Source organism: Microcaecilia unicolor, chromosome 1, assembly GCF_901765095.1.
Source record: "Microcaecilia unicolor chromosome 1, aMicUni1.1, whole genome shotgun sequence".
NCBI lineage: Eukaryota > Metazoa > Chordata > Amphibia > Gymnophiona > Siphonopidae > Microcaecilia > Microcaecilia unicolor.
Window position 1 is genome coordinate 574,958,792 of NC_044031.1, and position 18,045 is coordinate 574,976,836.

At 43.3% G+C, this 18,045-nt stretch overlaps 1 protein-coding gene across 1 annotated transcript in view; it reads right to left on the reverse strand.

Annotated features, from left to right (window-relative positions):
* The window catches only part of TAF2 (TATA-box binding protein associated factor 2), a 377,955-nt gene that overhangs the window by 71,597 nt on the left and 288,313 nt on the right, over window positions 1–18,045 (reverse strand). Inside the window, exon 21 of the mRNA XM_030218511.1 lies at window positions 2,363–2,432. Coding sequence (XP_030074371.1) covers window positions 2,363–2,432 — 70 coding nt within the window. The remainder of the gene's footprint in view (window positions 1–2,362; window positions 2,433–18,045) is intronic.

An 18,045-nucleotide genomic window follows, 5' to 3' on the forward strand; every position in this document is an offset into this window, starting at 1 on the left:
CCTGTAACCCGCTGACTTCTAGAAAATTAAATGCTAACGCCTCATTTTTGAAAGAGGCCAGGACTTTTTTTTTTCTTTCACTTGAAGAAGGGCACAAAGGACAGGGGCTGGGCCTAAAGTCTAAAAACGGATGATGGAACAGCCAAAAAAAAAGACTTTCAAGGGGGCAGATTAAGGTTACCTGTAAGCTGCCTGGGTAACAAGAATGACGTAACTGAAGCATCCAGGTATAGTTAATTTTCTTATATTCCGCTAATACTATTTACATAGTTCACAGCGGATTACAGAAAAGAACATTAGAACATAAAAAAAATCTAGGATATAACAAATATAGAACAAAGGAAAAAAACAAAAAGAAAATTAAGAAAGCTAGAACCCACTACTTTTAAGCCACATACGCAGAAAATAATAAAGTCTTAAGGCCTTTCTTGTACATATCATAAGATGAAAGAAAACGTAAATTAATAGATTAAAAAACTCCAAAGTTTGACTGCCTGATACGCAAATAAACTTGTAAAATATTTCTTCATTAGAATACCCTTGGGGATTTGGAAAATCAAACAAAAGAAATTTGTGGTTGTGATACGATGTTCGACCTAACGTATAACATACAAGAAATGTCAAATAGAAAGGAACTAATCCCTGAACAATTTTCCGTAAAAAGCACCCTAATGGCTCAGCTTTTCTTTCTTTTAAGACTTTTCTCTGTTATCTGGGACTGAATTGTATTTCTTTTGTGACCTTCTGACCTGTATTGCTGCTGATGGATTTTTTGATGGATTTTATTTACTGGGTAGACTCAAACTTCAGAAGGCCAACCCTTACACTGCCACATATAGCTGAACCATGTCCACATCTACAAGGCACAAGGACCCCTATATCAGTGACATGGTGTAAAAGCAGTAACCTTATGATCTCACCTTGGACCTGAGTACACCACTTTCATGGCACGCTCAGGACAGACTTGCCTTGATATGTGAGGGATCAGAACACAGATTCTCTGTGCCAAACACAAAGAGAAATAATTTGAGTTTTAGAGTATTCTAACTTTAGTCCAGCTGGAATTGTATATATCTTTTCTAAATCAGAAGAACAGCAATCTTAACATATGGTTTGGCTGATCTAGCAAGAACAGAAGGTTATGCCACTGCTTACAACTTGCAGTCTTTGTTGAGGCTAAGGAAAAAACCCACAAACTTGTTTAATGATACATTGCAATTTTGCAGTTGGTCTGCTTTCAGTATATAAATAAAGATACCACAAAACACAACAAAAATCTGAACCTTGAATCTATCAGCAAGTATGGTACACTGAATTCATCTGGTAACTGTCTAAAATCAGAAGATGAGCAAACTGGTGCCCTTTGAAACACTCTCCTTTTTCCTTAATAGCATTCTCTCTGTTATACAGATTAGATTTAGACGGCAACATGCAGCACTCATATTATTCCATAAAATAACAGTTAAAGCAATTGTTCCATCTACATGACATTTTTCAGATATAGTGGGACAAAGACAAACATGGCTTCCAGCTAGTTATGCCTCCTTTTCTATTTGACAACAAGAGAATTACAACCAGGATGTCTCATCTTAACCATATGTACTTTATTGGTACCTTTACAGAACAATTACTATAATTTCTTACTTTATTTAACTTTAGTCATGTACAGTAGCTCTTTTTTGGTAACTGCCAGCTCAGTGATCTTAATTCAGTCAAACAATTTTGCCAGTGGTCCTTCATATTCTACAGATGTAGTATATGGACTGGAAAGTTTCTCATCAAGGTCTTCACTAGCGCACCAAGTTAGGTTTTATGAAAACCTAACTGAACTATTTAAATCAAGATTTAACAGTTCTTTGTGCCTGCAGATGAGTGAAAAGGTAAGTCCCTGATCCAACTGAGAATAAGTAGTATGTAAAATTTTTCGAACTATTTCATATGGCGGTTAATAAATCCCAATCAATCAATCAATCAATCAATCAATCAATCAATATATAGAAAGAGGAGGACTCAATTCCACCAGAAAGTTGACCTTTTTACTTCGGGCTAGTTCTATGGAATTCTTTGCCTGCCCTTCTCCAAAAGGAATCGTCTTATAAGAAATTTAAGGCAGACCAGTATATACAATATATCAAGTCAACATTGTGTCATTATTCTGAGTAAGGGCTCTCAGAACTGATAGGACAATGGTGATGTTGTCAGTTGCAATCATGGTGTTTCTCCTTGTTTCTTTTTTTGTTTATTGGCATCCCTTTCTCTCTATTTGGATTTCATTTGTAAACTGCTTTGTTGCTTTTACAAAAGGTGGTATAGCAAAAATTGAACATACTTTAAAAAAAAAAAAAATAAAACATTTGCTAACCTGATGTATGGTAAAGCATCGGTCTGAGCCATTTTCAGGAGCCATTGTAGGTCTTCATAGCTTCTGTCCACTAGAAAACATATATGGGTAAGAAAACTATGATCAGTTAGGAACTAGAAAAGTATGACTTTAAGAACAAATATCTTTAAAACGTGATTCTTCTAATAGGCTTTTCCTTTTCTTGAGTAAGAAAACAAATAAGGCCCTGAAGAAGTGTATATAAGCCTCCAGAACTATTTTATACTCCAAAAAAAAAATCAAACTGAATTTATGCCAATTCATTATGGAACTATTTTTGGTTGATTTGTAAAATTATTATGTGGTCCATGTGTGGAAGTTTTAGCAAGGGATTAAAAAGGGACTTTGAAAAACAAAGTATAGCATTTTTAATGCTATTAAAGCACTCCTGTGGTCCTCACATGAGCCAAGCTGAGCCAGACAAGATTCATGTTTAGTCTCCGACAGTAGCCTGTCCCAATCACATGTACCCAACAGAGCCCAAAAAGTAGATTAACTTCTCATTGCTCACGTCTATGGATGAGTGACAGCTCTCCCAAATCTACCTAGCTAATAATTTTTCATGGACATTTTGTCCAGTAATTTGTCCAAGCCACTATGTTACAACTTGGCAACATTCTCCAGCAACAAAGTCTACAGCTTATGCATTGCGTGAAAAAATACTTTCTATGATTTATTTTCAATTTGTATGCTGTTAATTTCATGGAGAGTTCTCTTGGTTTAGTGCTGTTTGAAAGGTTAAAAACCACTCTCTATTTACTGTTCCACCGCACTCAGTTTTTAACTTCTATCATATCATCTCTCAGTTCTCGTTTTTCAACAACGTGAAGAGTCCCAACTTATCTGGCCTGTATTCATAAAAAAGGTGTTCATCCTTTTATCATTTTTCTTGCTTTTCTATAAACCTTTTTTCAGCTTTGTTGTATTGTCTTTGAGATGGAGTAATACAACACTCAAGATGAGAATGCATCATGGACCTACACAGAGGCATTATATTGATTTGATTTATTAATATTTGAAATTTCACCTTTCATACTGGCATCAAATTGCATTACAATAGAATTTAAAAAAAATCAACAAACAAGAAAATTAAAAATACCATATTAACTTTCTCATTAACATAAAATATCCCTTCTACAAACCTTTCCCATAAACTAGAACAAATAAGAAATGTCTTCACCAACTTGCAAAACGCAATTATATTCTTCCGTTATCTCAAAAGGCAAGTCATTCCATATTCCCAGTTTTGTTCTCAATTCCTTTTCGAAATACCCTATATACTTGAATATAAAGCCAGCTGCATAAAAACAGAGGTAACATTTTTCAACCTACAAATGGGGGGGGGGGGGGGGGGGGGATGTTAACTCGAACATAAACCAATTATATATATTCAAGTACTGGTAATCCCCTCTCTCCTTCCTTCACTCCCTCCCCACTGGAACCTAGCATTTCTACCGTGGTGTCCTGCCATGACTGGCTCTGCCGCCAACCCCCCCCCCAACTAGAAATGCTCAGTCCTTCCTTGTAACAAGAACACCCCCCACACCAGACTCACTGTAGGCCCCCCTTCCTGGGCCTAGCTTACCTTCCTGGTGATCCAATGGTGAGCTGGGGCAGAAACAATCCTCCTGCACTCTTGCCCTTGCAGTCTCTATAGTTACAATGGCTGCCATGAGTTTCAGCGGTAGTCTCAGGAGATTGCCGTGAGAACTCTCGGCAGCCAGGCAAGAACAGAGGAGGATTGTTCCTGCCCCAACTCACCAATGGACCACACCAGGGTTGTAAGGTAGGCCTGGGGAGGGGGCCTACAGTGGATCCGGGAGGTGGTGTTCTTTTTACAAGGAGAGACTGAGCATTTCTAGTTGGGGAGGTGGTTGGGGGCAGAGCCAGCCGCAGCAGAACACCTCGAGAAAGGGAAGGGATAGTAGTGCCTGTTATCAGGTGGGCTGGGGACTCAAATATAAACCAAGACCCCCCATTTTTGGGAAATTTTTTTGGCCCAAAAATCTTGGTTCATATTCAATTATATAAGGTAATTCTTAATGCTGTGCTGAAAAATTTCAACATATTAAACTGATTCCAAAATCTTATTCTTGGGTAGTGACTTTTTAACTCCGGAACCAGAATTTTGTACCCATAGCTGGGATTATTTTTTTGTATATGCATCTGTGTGCATCTACCTAATTTTCTTTTTTTTTTTTTTAATTCAGATGCCCAACCTCCTAATATCACAAGATTCTTCTACAATTCCTCACAATTCTCTACTGTTTTATTGATTTAAATTAATTTTGAGTCATCTGCTAATTATCAGCTCACACGTTTCTTCTTTCTTCAGATTATTATTATTTGTTACATTTGTATCCCACATTTTCCCACCTTTTCGCAGGCTCAATGTGGCTTACATTTTACCGTTAATGGTGTTAGCCGATTGCGATCTGAACAAATACATGGTATGAATGAATACAAAGTGATATTGTAGTAGAATGAGGTACATATATGGTAGGTAATTGGGGGGAACTTAGAGAAGGAGAGGAGAGGAGAGGATGCATAGGTGGATTTGTATTTGAGTCCTTTGCTGCTTGGGTAGTGGAGGTTTAGGTATGATTGTGTAGATTTTGTGGTGTTTCTGGTTGGTAGGTCGATGAGGTCTGTCATATATCCTGGTGCCTCGCTGTAAATAATTTTGTGAACAATCGTGCTGATTTTGAAAGTGATCTGTTCTTTGATTGGTAACCAATGCAGTTTTTCTCGGAGTGGTTTGGTGCTGTCAAAACGCGTTTTTCCAAATATAAGACTGGCTGCTGTGTTTTGGGCAGTCTGAAGTTTCTTTATGATTTGATCCTTGCATCCCGCATAGATTCCATTGCAGTAGTCTGCGTGGCTTAGTACCATTGACTGTACCAGGTTACGAAATATTTCCCTCGGGAAGAATGGTTTCAGGCGTTTGAGTTTCCACATTGAGAAAAACAGTTTCTTTATGGTGGACTTCACTTGGGTCTCTAGTGATAGGCTACAGTGGACTGTTACTCCGAGACTTTTCAGGCTGTCTGAGATAGGGAGGGTGTATCCTGGGGTGTTAATGTTTATAGGTTTGTATGTATTGTATTGGGATGAGATGATGAGACAGTGTTTTTTTTCTGTATTGAGTTTTAATTGGAATGCATTTGCCCATGAGTTCATGATGTTTAGGCTGAGCTTAATTTTGTTGGTGATTTCTACCAGATCATGTTTGTAGGGGATGTATAATGTAACGTCATCAGCGTATATAAATGGGTTGAGGCCTTTGGTGGATAAGGTCTTGGCTAATGGAGTCATCATGAGGTTGAAAAGGATCGGTGATAGTGGGGATCCTTGCAGTACTCCGCAGCCTGGTTTCCACGGTGACGATATGTTTGTTTTTGATTTCACTTGATATGTTCTTGTGGTTAGAAAACCCTTGATCCAATTGAGAGTGCCACCACTGATTCCGAAGTATTCTAGGAGTCTTAGCAGTATGTTATGGTTAACCATGTCGAATACACTTGACATGTCAAACTGGAGGAGAAGAATACTCTTGCCTAATGCTATTTCCTGCTTGAATTTGGTTAGGAGAGTAAGTAGTACAGTTTCGGTGCTGTGTAGGGGTTGAAATCCTGATTGTGACTCATGTAGTATATTGAATTTGTTTATGTAGTCATTGAGTTGTTTGGTCACCAGTCCTTCCATTAGTTTGACTACTAAAGGGATAGATGCTACTGGGCGGTAGTTAGTAATGTCGTTTGTTTTTTTCTTGGTGTCTTTTGGTATTGGGGTGAGCAGGACGTTGACTTTTTCTTTAGGGTAGATACCCTGCTGAAGCATGAAGTTTAAGTGGGATGTGAGGTCTGTTATGAAGCGGTGGGAGGCAGATTGTATTAGGTAGCTTGGACAGGTGTACAGTTGACAGTGGCTGTTGGAATATTTTTTAATCGCCTGAGTAACTGTCGGTGCTGAGGAGAGCGAAATATGACCATATACGGTCAGAAGGATATTCACCAGTGGTTGGGTCTGGACCTTTAATGAAGTTTTCTATGTCCATGTTGTTCTGAGGTAGAGTTTTGCATAGGTTTACGATTTTTTCATTGAAATATTTAGCAAGGTTATCTGCAGATGGGATGTCAGTGTTGGTTGTGGTGACCGGCGTTGTGTCTAGTAGTTTATTCACGAGGTGGTATAGTTTTTGCGTGTTTTTGTAGTCCGGCCCAATTTTAGTTTTGTAGTATGACCTTTTGGTCTGTCTTATTGCATATTTGTATTTCCTTTGTAGTTGTTTCCATGCGTTGAGAGTGTGTTCGTCTTCTATTTTTATCCATGCACGTTTCAGTTTCCCAGATTGTGTTTTTAGTTTTTTCAATTCTTCATTGAACCACGGTGTCAAGTTCTGTCTACGTGAAGTTCTTGTTTGTAAGGGTGCTATTTTCTCTAGTATGTTTCTGCATCTTTTGTCCCATTCTGAGAGGTAATGTATGGATTCCGTTTGTGTTGTCCAATCGTTGTTGTACATTTGTTGACAGAAAGTAACCGGGTCTATTTGGCCTCTCGTGGTGTGAGTTGTGTGTTCTTGTGTGTGGGGAGAACCCCTTTTTTGCCATTTTAGGGATAGGTTTAGTTTGTAATGCTCGGTCCATGTTGTTTCTGTCCATCTAGTTTGTGTTATGGTTAGGTTCTGATCAGTGGACAATTTGTATGAGATGAGGTTGAGTGTATGACCCTTCGCTTGGGTTGTTTGCATGTGTGGCCATGTAAGATCACATAAATGAATCCTTGCATTCTCGTGCGTTGGTAGAGTTTGTGTCTTCAAGGTGAAGATTAATGTCTCCTAATACTAGTGTATTGGAGTTGGATACGCATGTATTTGAAACAAAGTCCATAAAGTCCGCCTGGTGGTCGGCCAGGGTTTTATGGTGGATTCTGATTGAGGCTATTTCGAGGTGGGTTGTTATAGATTCCGCAGTGGTTTCAATCGTGAGATGAGATCGGTATGTAAGCGCTATGCCCCCTCCCCTTTTTTCTTTTCTGGTCCAGTGGGTGATTTTATATCCTGGGGGACATAGGTTTAAGACAGTGATGGCGAACCTATGGCACGCGTGCCAGAGAGGGCACACAGAGCCCTCTCTGTTGGCACGCGCGCCTGGTCCGCCCGCACCGTCGCTGGTCCGCCCACTCTCTCTCCCTCGCTCCGAGCACAAGGCCGGCCTCCCTCCCTGCCACAACCAACCAAACAAACAAGCATCAGGCCGCCCGCCCTCCCTCCCTCCCAGCACCAGGGCCCCCCTCCTCCGAAATTTAAAAGGCGTACCTCGGGGTTAAGGCGGCATCGGCAGCAAAAGCGTGTTCTTCGCTCGGTGCACCTTCAGCCTTCCCTTCTGTCTCTGAAGCTCTGGTCCCGCCCAGAGCTTCAGAGAGGGACCAGAGCTTGAGAGACAGAAGGGAATGCCCGCCTAGCGAAGAACACGCTTTTCGCTGCCGACGCCGCCTTAACCCCGAGGTATGCCTTTTAAATTTCAGACGAGGGGGGCCCTGGTGCTGGGAGGGAGGGAGGGAGGATAGGCGGGTGGCCTGATGCTTGTTTGGTTGAAGGGAGGGAGGGAGGGAGGGAGGGAGGGAGACCTGACGCTGGGTGCGAGGTGGGAGGGAGGCCTGATGCTGGGTGCTGCTGTTGCGTGCTGGGTGGGAGGGAGACCTGGTGCTGGGTGGGAGGGAGGGAGGCCTGCTGCTGTGTGCTGGGTAGGAGGAAGACCTGGTGCTGGGTGGGAGGGAGGGAGGCCTGCTGCTGGGTGCTGCTGCGTGCTGGGTGGGAGGGAGGCCTAATGCTGGGTGCTGCTGCATGCTGGGTGGGAGGGAAGACTGCAGCTGGGTGGGAGGGAGGGCGGGCAGGGGGGAGAGGAGGGTGGCTGGATATCTGTGGCTGAAGGGGCGAGGAGGGTTTGCTGGACATGGATGGAGGCAAGAAATGAAGAAGAAAGGAGGAAAGTAAAGAAATAAATGGAAAGGAAGCCCTGGATATGGAGTTAAGAGAACAGATAGAGAGCAGCAGAATCAGCGACAAGTACCAATATGGATAGAAAAACAAAATCACCAGACAACAAAGGTAGAAAAAATCATGTTATTTTCATTTTAGTGTTTGGAATATGTCCAATTTGAGAATTTACATCTGTTGTCTTATTTTGCACTGGGTATACTGGAGCTGTAACAGCTTACAGAAATCATTTATAATGAATGAAAATCATGTTATTTTTTTCTCCTATACTAGAGTAATATTTTCAATGATGTCTGTTTATATGCGCCATGGCTGGTGTAAGGGGTGTGGCTATCATAGGGGTGGGGTCATATGTGGTGACCCCGCCCATAATGAGTACCGGCACTTTGCGATAAATAATTAGATTTTGGGCTGCTGTTTGGGCACTCGGTCTCTGAAAGGTTCGCCATCACTGGTTTAAGATGATAGGGTCCTTCTGATCATGAATCCAGGTTTCAGTGATGAAGAGTAAATCAAGTTTCGCTGACGTGATCCAGTCTGTTATTATTGTTGTTTTGTTTACTACGGATCTGGCGTTGACATAGCCTATTTGAAGTTTTTGCTATGGGTCTTCTGCGTTCAGTGTAATGTGGACTTCTGTTAGTTGTCGTATCTTGGTTTGTGTTCATTTTGTTGAGGTTGTACGGTTGTTGGTTCTCTTCCTTTGTTTTGGTTAGTGTCGGTTTGGTGTGAAGTAGTGTGTCTGGCCAGTGTTCGGTTATTGAATAGTATGGGTATATTGTTGATTTTTTGCGAGTGGGGTGGTCATTGTTGGGTGGATCAAGGATAAGGAGCAGACTGCTAGTAGCAGTTTGGCAGTGCTCATAATGGTGTCAATTCAGTAGTTTTTACAAGACTGTTGCTTTATTCAACATTGAAGATCATTCTCTTGGACCCTCGTATTTGCATAGCATTCTTGTCTTCCTCAAAAGTTGCGAGGCCTCCATCGTGCAACGGTAACGTTATGTTGTAGGGCGTGACTAGCAGGATCTAGCGTTCTCGGGATAGTAAAAGTTTAGTGACAGAACGTGCTCGTCTTTATTTTGCCGGCCGGAGCTGCTTACAGTATGCAGCAATCACCCAGCGCTGTGGTTCTCTATTCTCCTCTTTCCTAGCGAATCTTGAAGGAGGTTTAATAGACTGGAGTGGAAGTGAACCTATCTAGTCCGTTGTAAGCAAGGAAGCCATTTGGTTAATCTCTGTTTCCTATGCCCCATGCATCCGTCATCGGCGTTCACTCAGAGCACAGCAAGGAAGTCATTTGGTTGAACTCTGTTTCCTGTGCCCCTTGCAGCTGTCATTTGCGTTCACTCAGATCAAAGCAAGTAAACCTATGAACTGATGAATCTCGGGGAGGTTTAACAGACTGGAGTGGAAGTAAGCCCACCTAGATCCCTGCAAGCAAGGAAGTCACTCGATTAGTCTGTTTCCAGTGCCCCGCGCAGCTGTCATTGACGTTCACTCAGAGTGTAGCAAGTAAATCTATGAGCTGCTTGCTACATCCACACTGTTGCTCTGTATTACTAATCCATCTGTAGCAACTCTAGCACTGTCCATGTTGGACAGTGCTTGGCGAGCAATATGTACTTGGTGTCTCCCACGCCATCTGCTTGGCTGATCGGCACCCCCCAGGCGTGAGGTTCAGGGCAGCAAGCACCAGCCAGATGCGTCCCAATGACTACTGTCTCCCAACTGGGCACTACAGTATGTAATGCACGCCCAACGCCTCCGCTCTCCTTCAGTCTGCCGTTCAGCACTCCGATTTGAGCAGATGGGCTCCGAGTGAGGTGCCCGGCATTGCGTCAACAAGTCGGGAGGGCCCGTGGTAGGCTCTTGGAGGTGCTCAGCGGACCGTTTGTGGAGAGGTCAGCGGGGTGTCTCGGCTGATCTTAGACACTTCGCCTTTTTAAGCTAATGTCTCCTCTGAAAATCTTATGGGTAGCTAGGTGCTCGGTGTCCCGCTCGTGGGGAGGGCCAATCATTTACAAATATGTTAAACAGCTTTGATCTCAGTATAAACTCGAGGCACTTCACTATTAACTTTTTTTTCATTTAGTCCTACTCTCAAAGTCAAATCTGTTATCCACAGAGCGAAGATACCTGTAGCGGGTATTCTCTGAGGACAGCAGGCTTCACATTCTCAAAAGTGGGTAGACAGATCGTCTACCCACTTGTGAGAATGGAAAGCCTGCTTGTCTTCAGAGAAAGCGAAGATACTTACCTGTAGCAGGTATTCTCCGACAACAGCAGGCTTCACATTCTCACAAGTGGGTAGCACTTATGAGAATGGTAAGCCTACTTGTCCTCGGAAAACAGTTGTTACCTCTGTGATATCCCCCTTCTCACTCAGGGTGACCTGGTTCTCAATATGCAGATCATATGCAAATTAGTGTGCTACCCCTTCTCGCTCAGGGTGACCTGATTCCCACTCAGCACATTAAACAGGTCTCACCAACTGCATCTTTCTCAGGCAACTCTTTATTCCAGCCCCTGGGCACACTTCTTCTAGCTTAACACTTTATGCTTTCATAGATCTTCACATTGAGCCTCCCCACACAGATACATGGGCTCAGTACTCTACCAATACTTTGGGGACTCTCAACCCCAGGCTTTGCAGCCTGCTTCTCTCAGTACTTTGGACACACAGTCCCCTCTTTGAACACACAGTTCCAGACACACAGTCTTTTCTTCTTCGGACACACAGTCCCTCCACTGAACACACAGTTCCTATAAGTACTGAGGACACACAGTCAAACACTAATGCTTTAGGGACTTCTTACCCCAGGACTTTCAGCCTGCTGATCTCCTTTGGACACCCAGTCCACCCCCAAGTCCATAAGGTTAGCCAGTATCTTTCAGGGGCTCTCTCTTCTTCTGCTGCTAGCTCACTTCCCTTCCTTTCCCAACTCAGGTGGGGTATAAAGTGGTTAATTATCTACACAGGACCCAGCCCATAACCGTCTGCACCTGTGGACCTCCCAGGGCTCTCCCAGGTCCTAGCAACCTCCATCTTCTTCTAGCACCCTCTAGTGGCCTACACCGTATAGGACACCCTCTTACTTATCACACCTCCTATCCTGTCATTTTGAAATTTCCTATGGATTCTCTCAGGGGCCAGTTTATCAAATGCCTTGTAAAAATCCAAACACACTACAAACCCTAATTTGTATAGGATGTTTATGTCAGAAAAAGAACATCCAAGTTCAGATGTTCACAACTTCCTGGATATTTTACAAAAGAGGCTTGTAGGAGTACACATGTATCTGGTGGCAATTAATCAGAATGTTTACAAAAAAAAGAGTGCCTTCACTCATGGTGAAATTGCACAATTGGAACTTACACTTTTTAGCCAGCCCTGCTTTATAACTTTAAATCCCAAAGCTGTGTGGTATTTGTAGTCCCACTGAAATCAGAACTACAGGTCCCATAATGCATTAAGGTAGGGTCATTAGAAATCCAGGACTGACCTAAAATTCTCCTCCTGTAATTAGGAAACTTGGTAGCTCTGCAAATTATATTATTATTTTATTTGGTATATTTGTCATATCGCCAAATCATCAAAAATATCAAAGCACTTTACAATCCAGAAATGAAACTGAAAACCTAAAACAATCACAAATTGACAAGAGGGAAATATATGAGACTTGGGAAATAAGGTGTAGCACAACAAAAAATCACGAGTACAATGGATTATAAACAATTATCTGCAGGTGCACATAATACATAGTGGTGGGAATGGGAATGGAACTAGATGTACTGCCTTTCTGTGGTTACTACTACTACTACTATTTAGCATTTCTATAGCGCTACAAGGCGTACGCAGCGCTGCACAAGCATAGAAGAAAGACAGTCCCTGCTCAAAGAGCTTACAATCTAATAGACAAAAAATAAAGAGGAAGGTAGGTGGAGGCGAGTGGTTACAAGTGGTTACGAGTCAAAAGCAATGTTAAAGAGGTGGGCTTTCAGTCTAGATTTAAAGGTGGCCAAGGATGGGGCAAGACGTAGGGGCTCAGGAAGTTTATTCCAGGCGTAGGGTGCAGCGAGACAGAAGGCGTGAAGTCTGGAGTTGGCAGTAGTGGAGAAGGGAACAGATAAGAAGGATTTATCCATGGAGCGGAGTGCACGGGAAGGGGTGTAGGGAAGGACGAGTGTGGAGAGATACTGGGGAGCAGCAGAGTGAGTACATTTACAGGTTAGTAGAAGAAGTTTGAACAGGATACGAAAACGGATAGGGAGCCAGTGAATCGACTTGAGGAGAGGGGTAGTATGAGTAAAGAGACCCTGGCGGAAGATGAGTCGGGCAGCAGAGTTTTGAACCGACTGGAGAGGGGAGAGGTGACTAAGTGGGAGGCCAGCAAGAAGCAGATTCCAGTAGTCTAAATGAGAGGTGACAAGGGTGTGGATGAGGGTTTTGGTAGAGTGCTCGGAAAGAAAGGGGTGGATTTTACGGATGTTGTAAAGAAAGAAACGACAGGTCTTGGCGATCTGCTGGATATGAGCAGAGAAGGAGAGAGAAGAGTCAAAGATTACCCCAAGGTTTCGAGCTGAGGAGACAGGGAGAATGAGAGAGCCATCAACAGAAATAGAAAACGGAGGGAGTGGGGAGGTGGGTTTGGGGGGAAAAATGAGAAGCTCAGTTTTGGTCATGTTTAATTTCAGGTGGCGCTGAGACATCCAGATAGCAATGTCAGACAAGCACGCTAAAACTTTGGTTTGGATGCAAGGTGAAATATCAGGGGTAGAAAGGTAGATTTGGGAGTCATCAGCATAGAGATGGTAGGAAAAGCCATGGGATGAGATTAATGAACCAAGGGAAGAAGTGTAGATAGAAAAGAGGAGGGGACCAAGAACAGAACCCTGAGGTATGCCGACAGGCAGAGGGATAGAAGTAGAAGAGGATCCACCAGAGTGAACACTAAAGGTGCGGAGGGAGAGGTAGGAAGAGAACCAGGAAAGGACAGAGCCCTGGAATCCAAGTGAGGACAGGATATCGAGGAGTATGCTGTGATCGACAGTGTCAAAAGCAGCGGAAAGATCAAGAAGAATGAGGATGGAATAGAGACCTCTGGATTTAGCCAGTAATAGGTCATTGGAGACTTTAGTAAGCGCAGTTTCGGTTGAGTGAAGAGGGCGAAAACCAGATTGTAGTGGGTCAAGAATAGCATGTGAGGAGAGAAAATCAAGGCAGCGGCGGTGAACAGCACGCTCAAGTAATTTGGAGAGAAAGGGAAGGAGGGAGATGGGTCGGTAATTAGAGGGACAAGTAGGGTCGAGTGAAGGCTTCTTAAGGAGAGGTGTGACCACAGCATGTTTAAAGGCAGCAGGGACAGTCGCAGTGGAAATTGAGTGGTTGAGAATGTGACAGATAAAAGGAATAAGAGCAGGAGAGATGGCATTAAGAAGGTGGGTGGGAATGGGATAAGAGGAACAGGTGGTACATTTTGAGGAAGAAAGGAGAAGTGTAGTTTCCTCAATAGTAACTTCAGGAAAGGAGGAAAGGGAATGAGGGGGAGGAGAGAGAGGGGAACGGACTAGTGGAGGGAGAGGTGGCGAGGTAGAGAATGCAAGGTTTATCTTTTGAACCTTGTCGTAAAAAAAATCAGCAAGGGTCTGAGGAGATAATGAAGGGGGGGTTGGGGGAGGGGGCACCTTGAGGAGAGTTCAATGTGGTGAAGAGAAGTCGAGGGTTAGAGCCAAGAGAGTGTCTTGCAACTACATTCAAAGCAGTTTACACAGTATATACAGGTACTTAGTTTGTACCTGGGACAATGGAGGGTTAAGTGACTTGCCCAATCACAAGGAGCTGTAGTGGGAATCGAACCCAGTTCCAAGAATAGATGGTATGGAGCCATTTAGGAATGTTTAGATCCACAGAAAAACCAGCAATACATTTACTGGTTGTCAGAAAACATAAATGGCTTTTAATATTTCATTTTCTGCTTAATAGATAGTTCTTGTATTATATTTCACATATCAATGTGCCAATACACTGGCAATTATACAAGCTCTCTAAGTCTTTTCCTTAAGAATTCATGAAAAAACAAAGCATATACTGGGGCTTTTTTGACTGAAGTGTGATAAGGTTTGCAGTTGCCCTTGCTGTGCATTAGCTGCAAAAACTAGCGCACATAAGGACAAAGCCTGTGTGGTGAATGTAGGGGATGTGTCATAAATCAGCCTTGAATTTACCACGCAGAGCAGACACAAACCACATGGTACTGCATTACTTACACTGCCAAAGAGCCTGTGTGAGACTGCAGGCAATGTGGTACCTTTTCTAATTCTGCTTTTTTTTTTTTTTGAGATGTGAAGAAAGAAAAAGAGAGAGACAGGATAATGCTGGATGGGGAGAGAGGAAGAGAGAGAGGTATGGCCATACTGATTGTGAATGGAGAGAGAGACAGAAAGGAGATTGCTGGATGGCAGGGGTGGAGAGAGGGAGAGAGGATGCTGGATAGCACAGGGGAGACAGAAAAACAGAATGGAGGATATGCTAGATGGGAGGAGGGATAGAGAGGATATATGCTGCTAGATGGGAGTGAGGATAGAGAGGATATATGCTGGATGGCAGGGGAGAGAGAAAGAGAGAGACAAAGAGGAGATATGCTGGATGGCATGGGAGGGAGGAAGAGAAGCAGTAGAACAAGTAGGAGTAGAGTAGAAGTAAATCGATTTTTTACTCGTTCCAAAAGTACAAAGACTAGGGGACACGGGGAAGTTACATGGAAATACTTTTAAAACAAATAAGAGGACATACTTTTTCACTCAATGAATAGTTAAGCTCTGGTACTCTTTGCCGAAGGAGGTAGCAACAGAAGTAGCATATTTGGGCTTAAAAAAAGGTTTGGACAAGTTCCTGGAAGAAAAGTCCATAGTCTGCTATTGAGACAGACATGGGAGGCAACTGCTTGCCCTGGGATTTGTAGTATGGAGTGTTGCCACGATTTGGGTTTCTGCCAGGTACTTGTGACCTGACTTTGCCACTGTTTGGAAAACAGGATACTGGGCTAGATGGATCATTGGTCTGACCCAGTATGGCTACTCTTATGTTCTCATCAGACAGAGACAGGTAGGAGGAGATATGCTGGATGGCAGGGGAGAGTGTGTGTGTGTGTGAGGGGGGGGGGGTGAGAGATACACAGAAATGTTGCATGTCATGGAGGGGGAGACAGAGATGATGTTACATGATAGGAGAGAGATGATACTGGATGGCATGGGAGATAGAGATAGGATGCTGGATGACAGGGGGAGGGAGGGAGAGAGATAGGATGCTGGATGACAGGGGGAGGGAGGGAGAGAGATAGATAGAGAGAGGATGCTGGAGGCATTGGGGAGAAAGAAAGAAGGAGAAAAGATGCTGGAGGCAGGGGGAGATAAGATGTTGGAGGCAGGGGGCGAGAGAGATGAGATGCTGGAGGCAAGAGAGATAAGATGTTGGAGGCAGGGGGCGAGAGAGATGAGATGCTGGAGGCAGGGACCAAGAGAGATAAGATGCTGAAGGCAGGGGGAGAGAGAGAGACAGAAGATGCTGGAGGCAGGGAAAGAGAGAGAAGATGCTGGAGGCAGAGAGAGAGAGAGAGAGAGAAGATGCTGGAGGCAGGGAAAGACAGAGAAGATGCTGGAGGCAGAGACAGAGAGAGAGAGAGAGAGAGAAGATGCTGGAGGCAGGGAGGGAGAGAGAGAGAAGATGCTGGAGGCAGGGAGGGAGAGAGAGAGAAGATGCTAGGAGGGGGAGAGAGAGAAGATGGAATATGGTAGATGGCAGAGGAAGCAAGAGGAAATGCTTGATAGCACAGACAGCGAGAAAAAGTTCAAAAATGACTGGGAATACAAAGGAAATGGGAGGGGCTAGGTGAAGATAGCATCCTCATCTAGGAAAGGAGGTTTTGGCCTGAGAGCTAATAAAAAAAATGTATTAAATTAGTGCAATACATAGGTACAACCTTATTTTCTATTAATTTATTTTATTTGTTACTATTAATTTTTAATTTATTGAGTAGAATATATCATTTTTTTGAAATCTACATTTGTCATCTTTATATTTTACATAGTACAGGGGAATATGCATCACTGTTTCTCTGGTTTTGCATTGTATACACAGTCTGGTGTCCTGAAGGGTTCAGTTTAGTTTTCATCTGCATATTTCTATTTTTAGTTTGTGGTTACTTACTCTAGACTTGGTAAAAAGAACTGGTATTCTATTAGCATTGAATGTCTGTGTAAGATCAATCTGCACTAACCTGACTTGTCTAGTACTCCAGCAGTTGTATTGATGTTGAAATGCCCACTGTAAACTTTACAGTGCTTGCTTTTTCCAAGATAGGCCTTTGTTGATGATGGCATATTAGAACTGCATTATAGGTTCTGAGTGACTTTTGTAGGATTTTGTATTAATTCGTAATATCCGTAGTAGTGGATTTTGGATTTGGATTTAGCTCTAGGTGGTACTTTTTTCATTAGTAGCTCAATGTTAGTTAAATTCCAGTAGAGTAGGTATTTTCCTGTCCCTGAAGAGTTAAGTGACTTGGCTAAATAGCAGTTGGATTTGAACCTTGGCCTCCTTGGTTCTCAAACTGCTGCTCTAACCACTACAGACAGCTAAAACATATTCCAGACATGTTTGGTAACTCAACAATAAACTAAAGGTCAGCAGATCTGAAGCTGGGGATCATTTGGAAACCCACCAAAAACAGTTGCCAGTACCCACATGATTTCTGTTACAATACTGCTGAACATCATTGTTCACATGGTCCATAGGAAGATGCTGGACTCCGGGGCTAAGCTGACTGTGAACCAAGTGTTAGCATACTTGAATGTATTTCCAGAATACTGCAAAAATCAGTCATTTTAATATGTTCTATTATCTTGGTGCACTGTTTAGATTTTTTGGAATCTAATTCCATGGATTGTATTCAGTGTGCATTTTACCATCAATACCAGAGGTACTGGGGGTGCGAGGCAGCTGGTGCAACTGCACCAGAGCAATACAGTGAAGGGGTCCTTCCCTGCTGTGTTCAAAAGTGTCCCCACTGTCCAATTACTGCTGACACCCTAAAGATTTTAATTTGTCTCAACCCGTTCTTGCATCCCGACCACCTATGATTAGAAACAATTTTTCACTCAAACACTTCATCCATTCTTCACAGGGTCAAATTATGCCAACAGTTCAACTTCACCAAGGAAATTTATATTACTAGAATCATTTAGGGCTCCTTTTACTATGTGGCGGTAAGCCCAACGCGGGCTTAGCACTCGCTATACAGGCAGTACTGCTGGGCTACAGCAGCAGCTCGGCAGTACTTCCCACCCCTAGTGTGCCATCATTACCGGCGCTACAAAAATTTATTTGTAGTGCCAGAGTGTACCCGGAAGTAATTGGGCAGGGCCGTGCGTAGCCTGGTTACCGTGGAAGCCCCTACTGCCACCTCAATGGGTGGGGATAATGCCCCCCCCCCCCCGGAATAGTCGTGCAGCAAGTGCTTTATTTGCCTCACAGCCATATCCTGCAGGAAGGCGAGACTTCCCTTTTACCAGTTGCAGTAACAGGGGGCCTAGGCACACGTGTAAAACACACGCCAACACCAGTATCGACCCCCTTTTGCCGCAGCTTGGTAAAAGGGGCACTTAG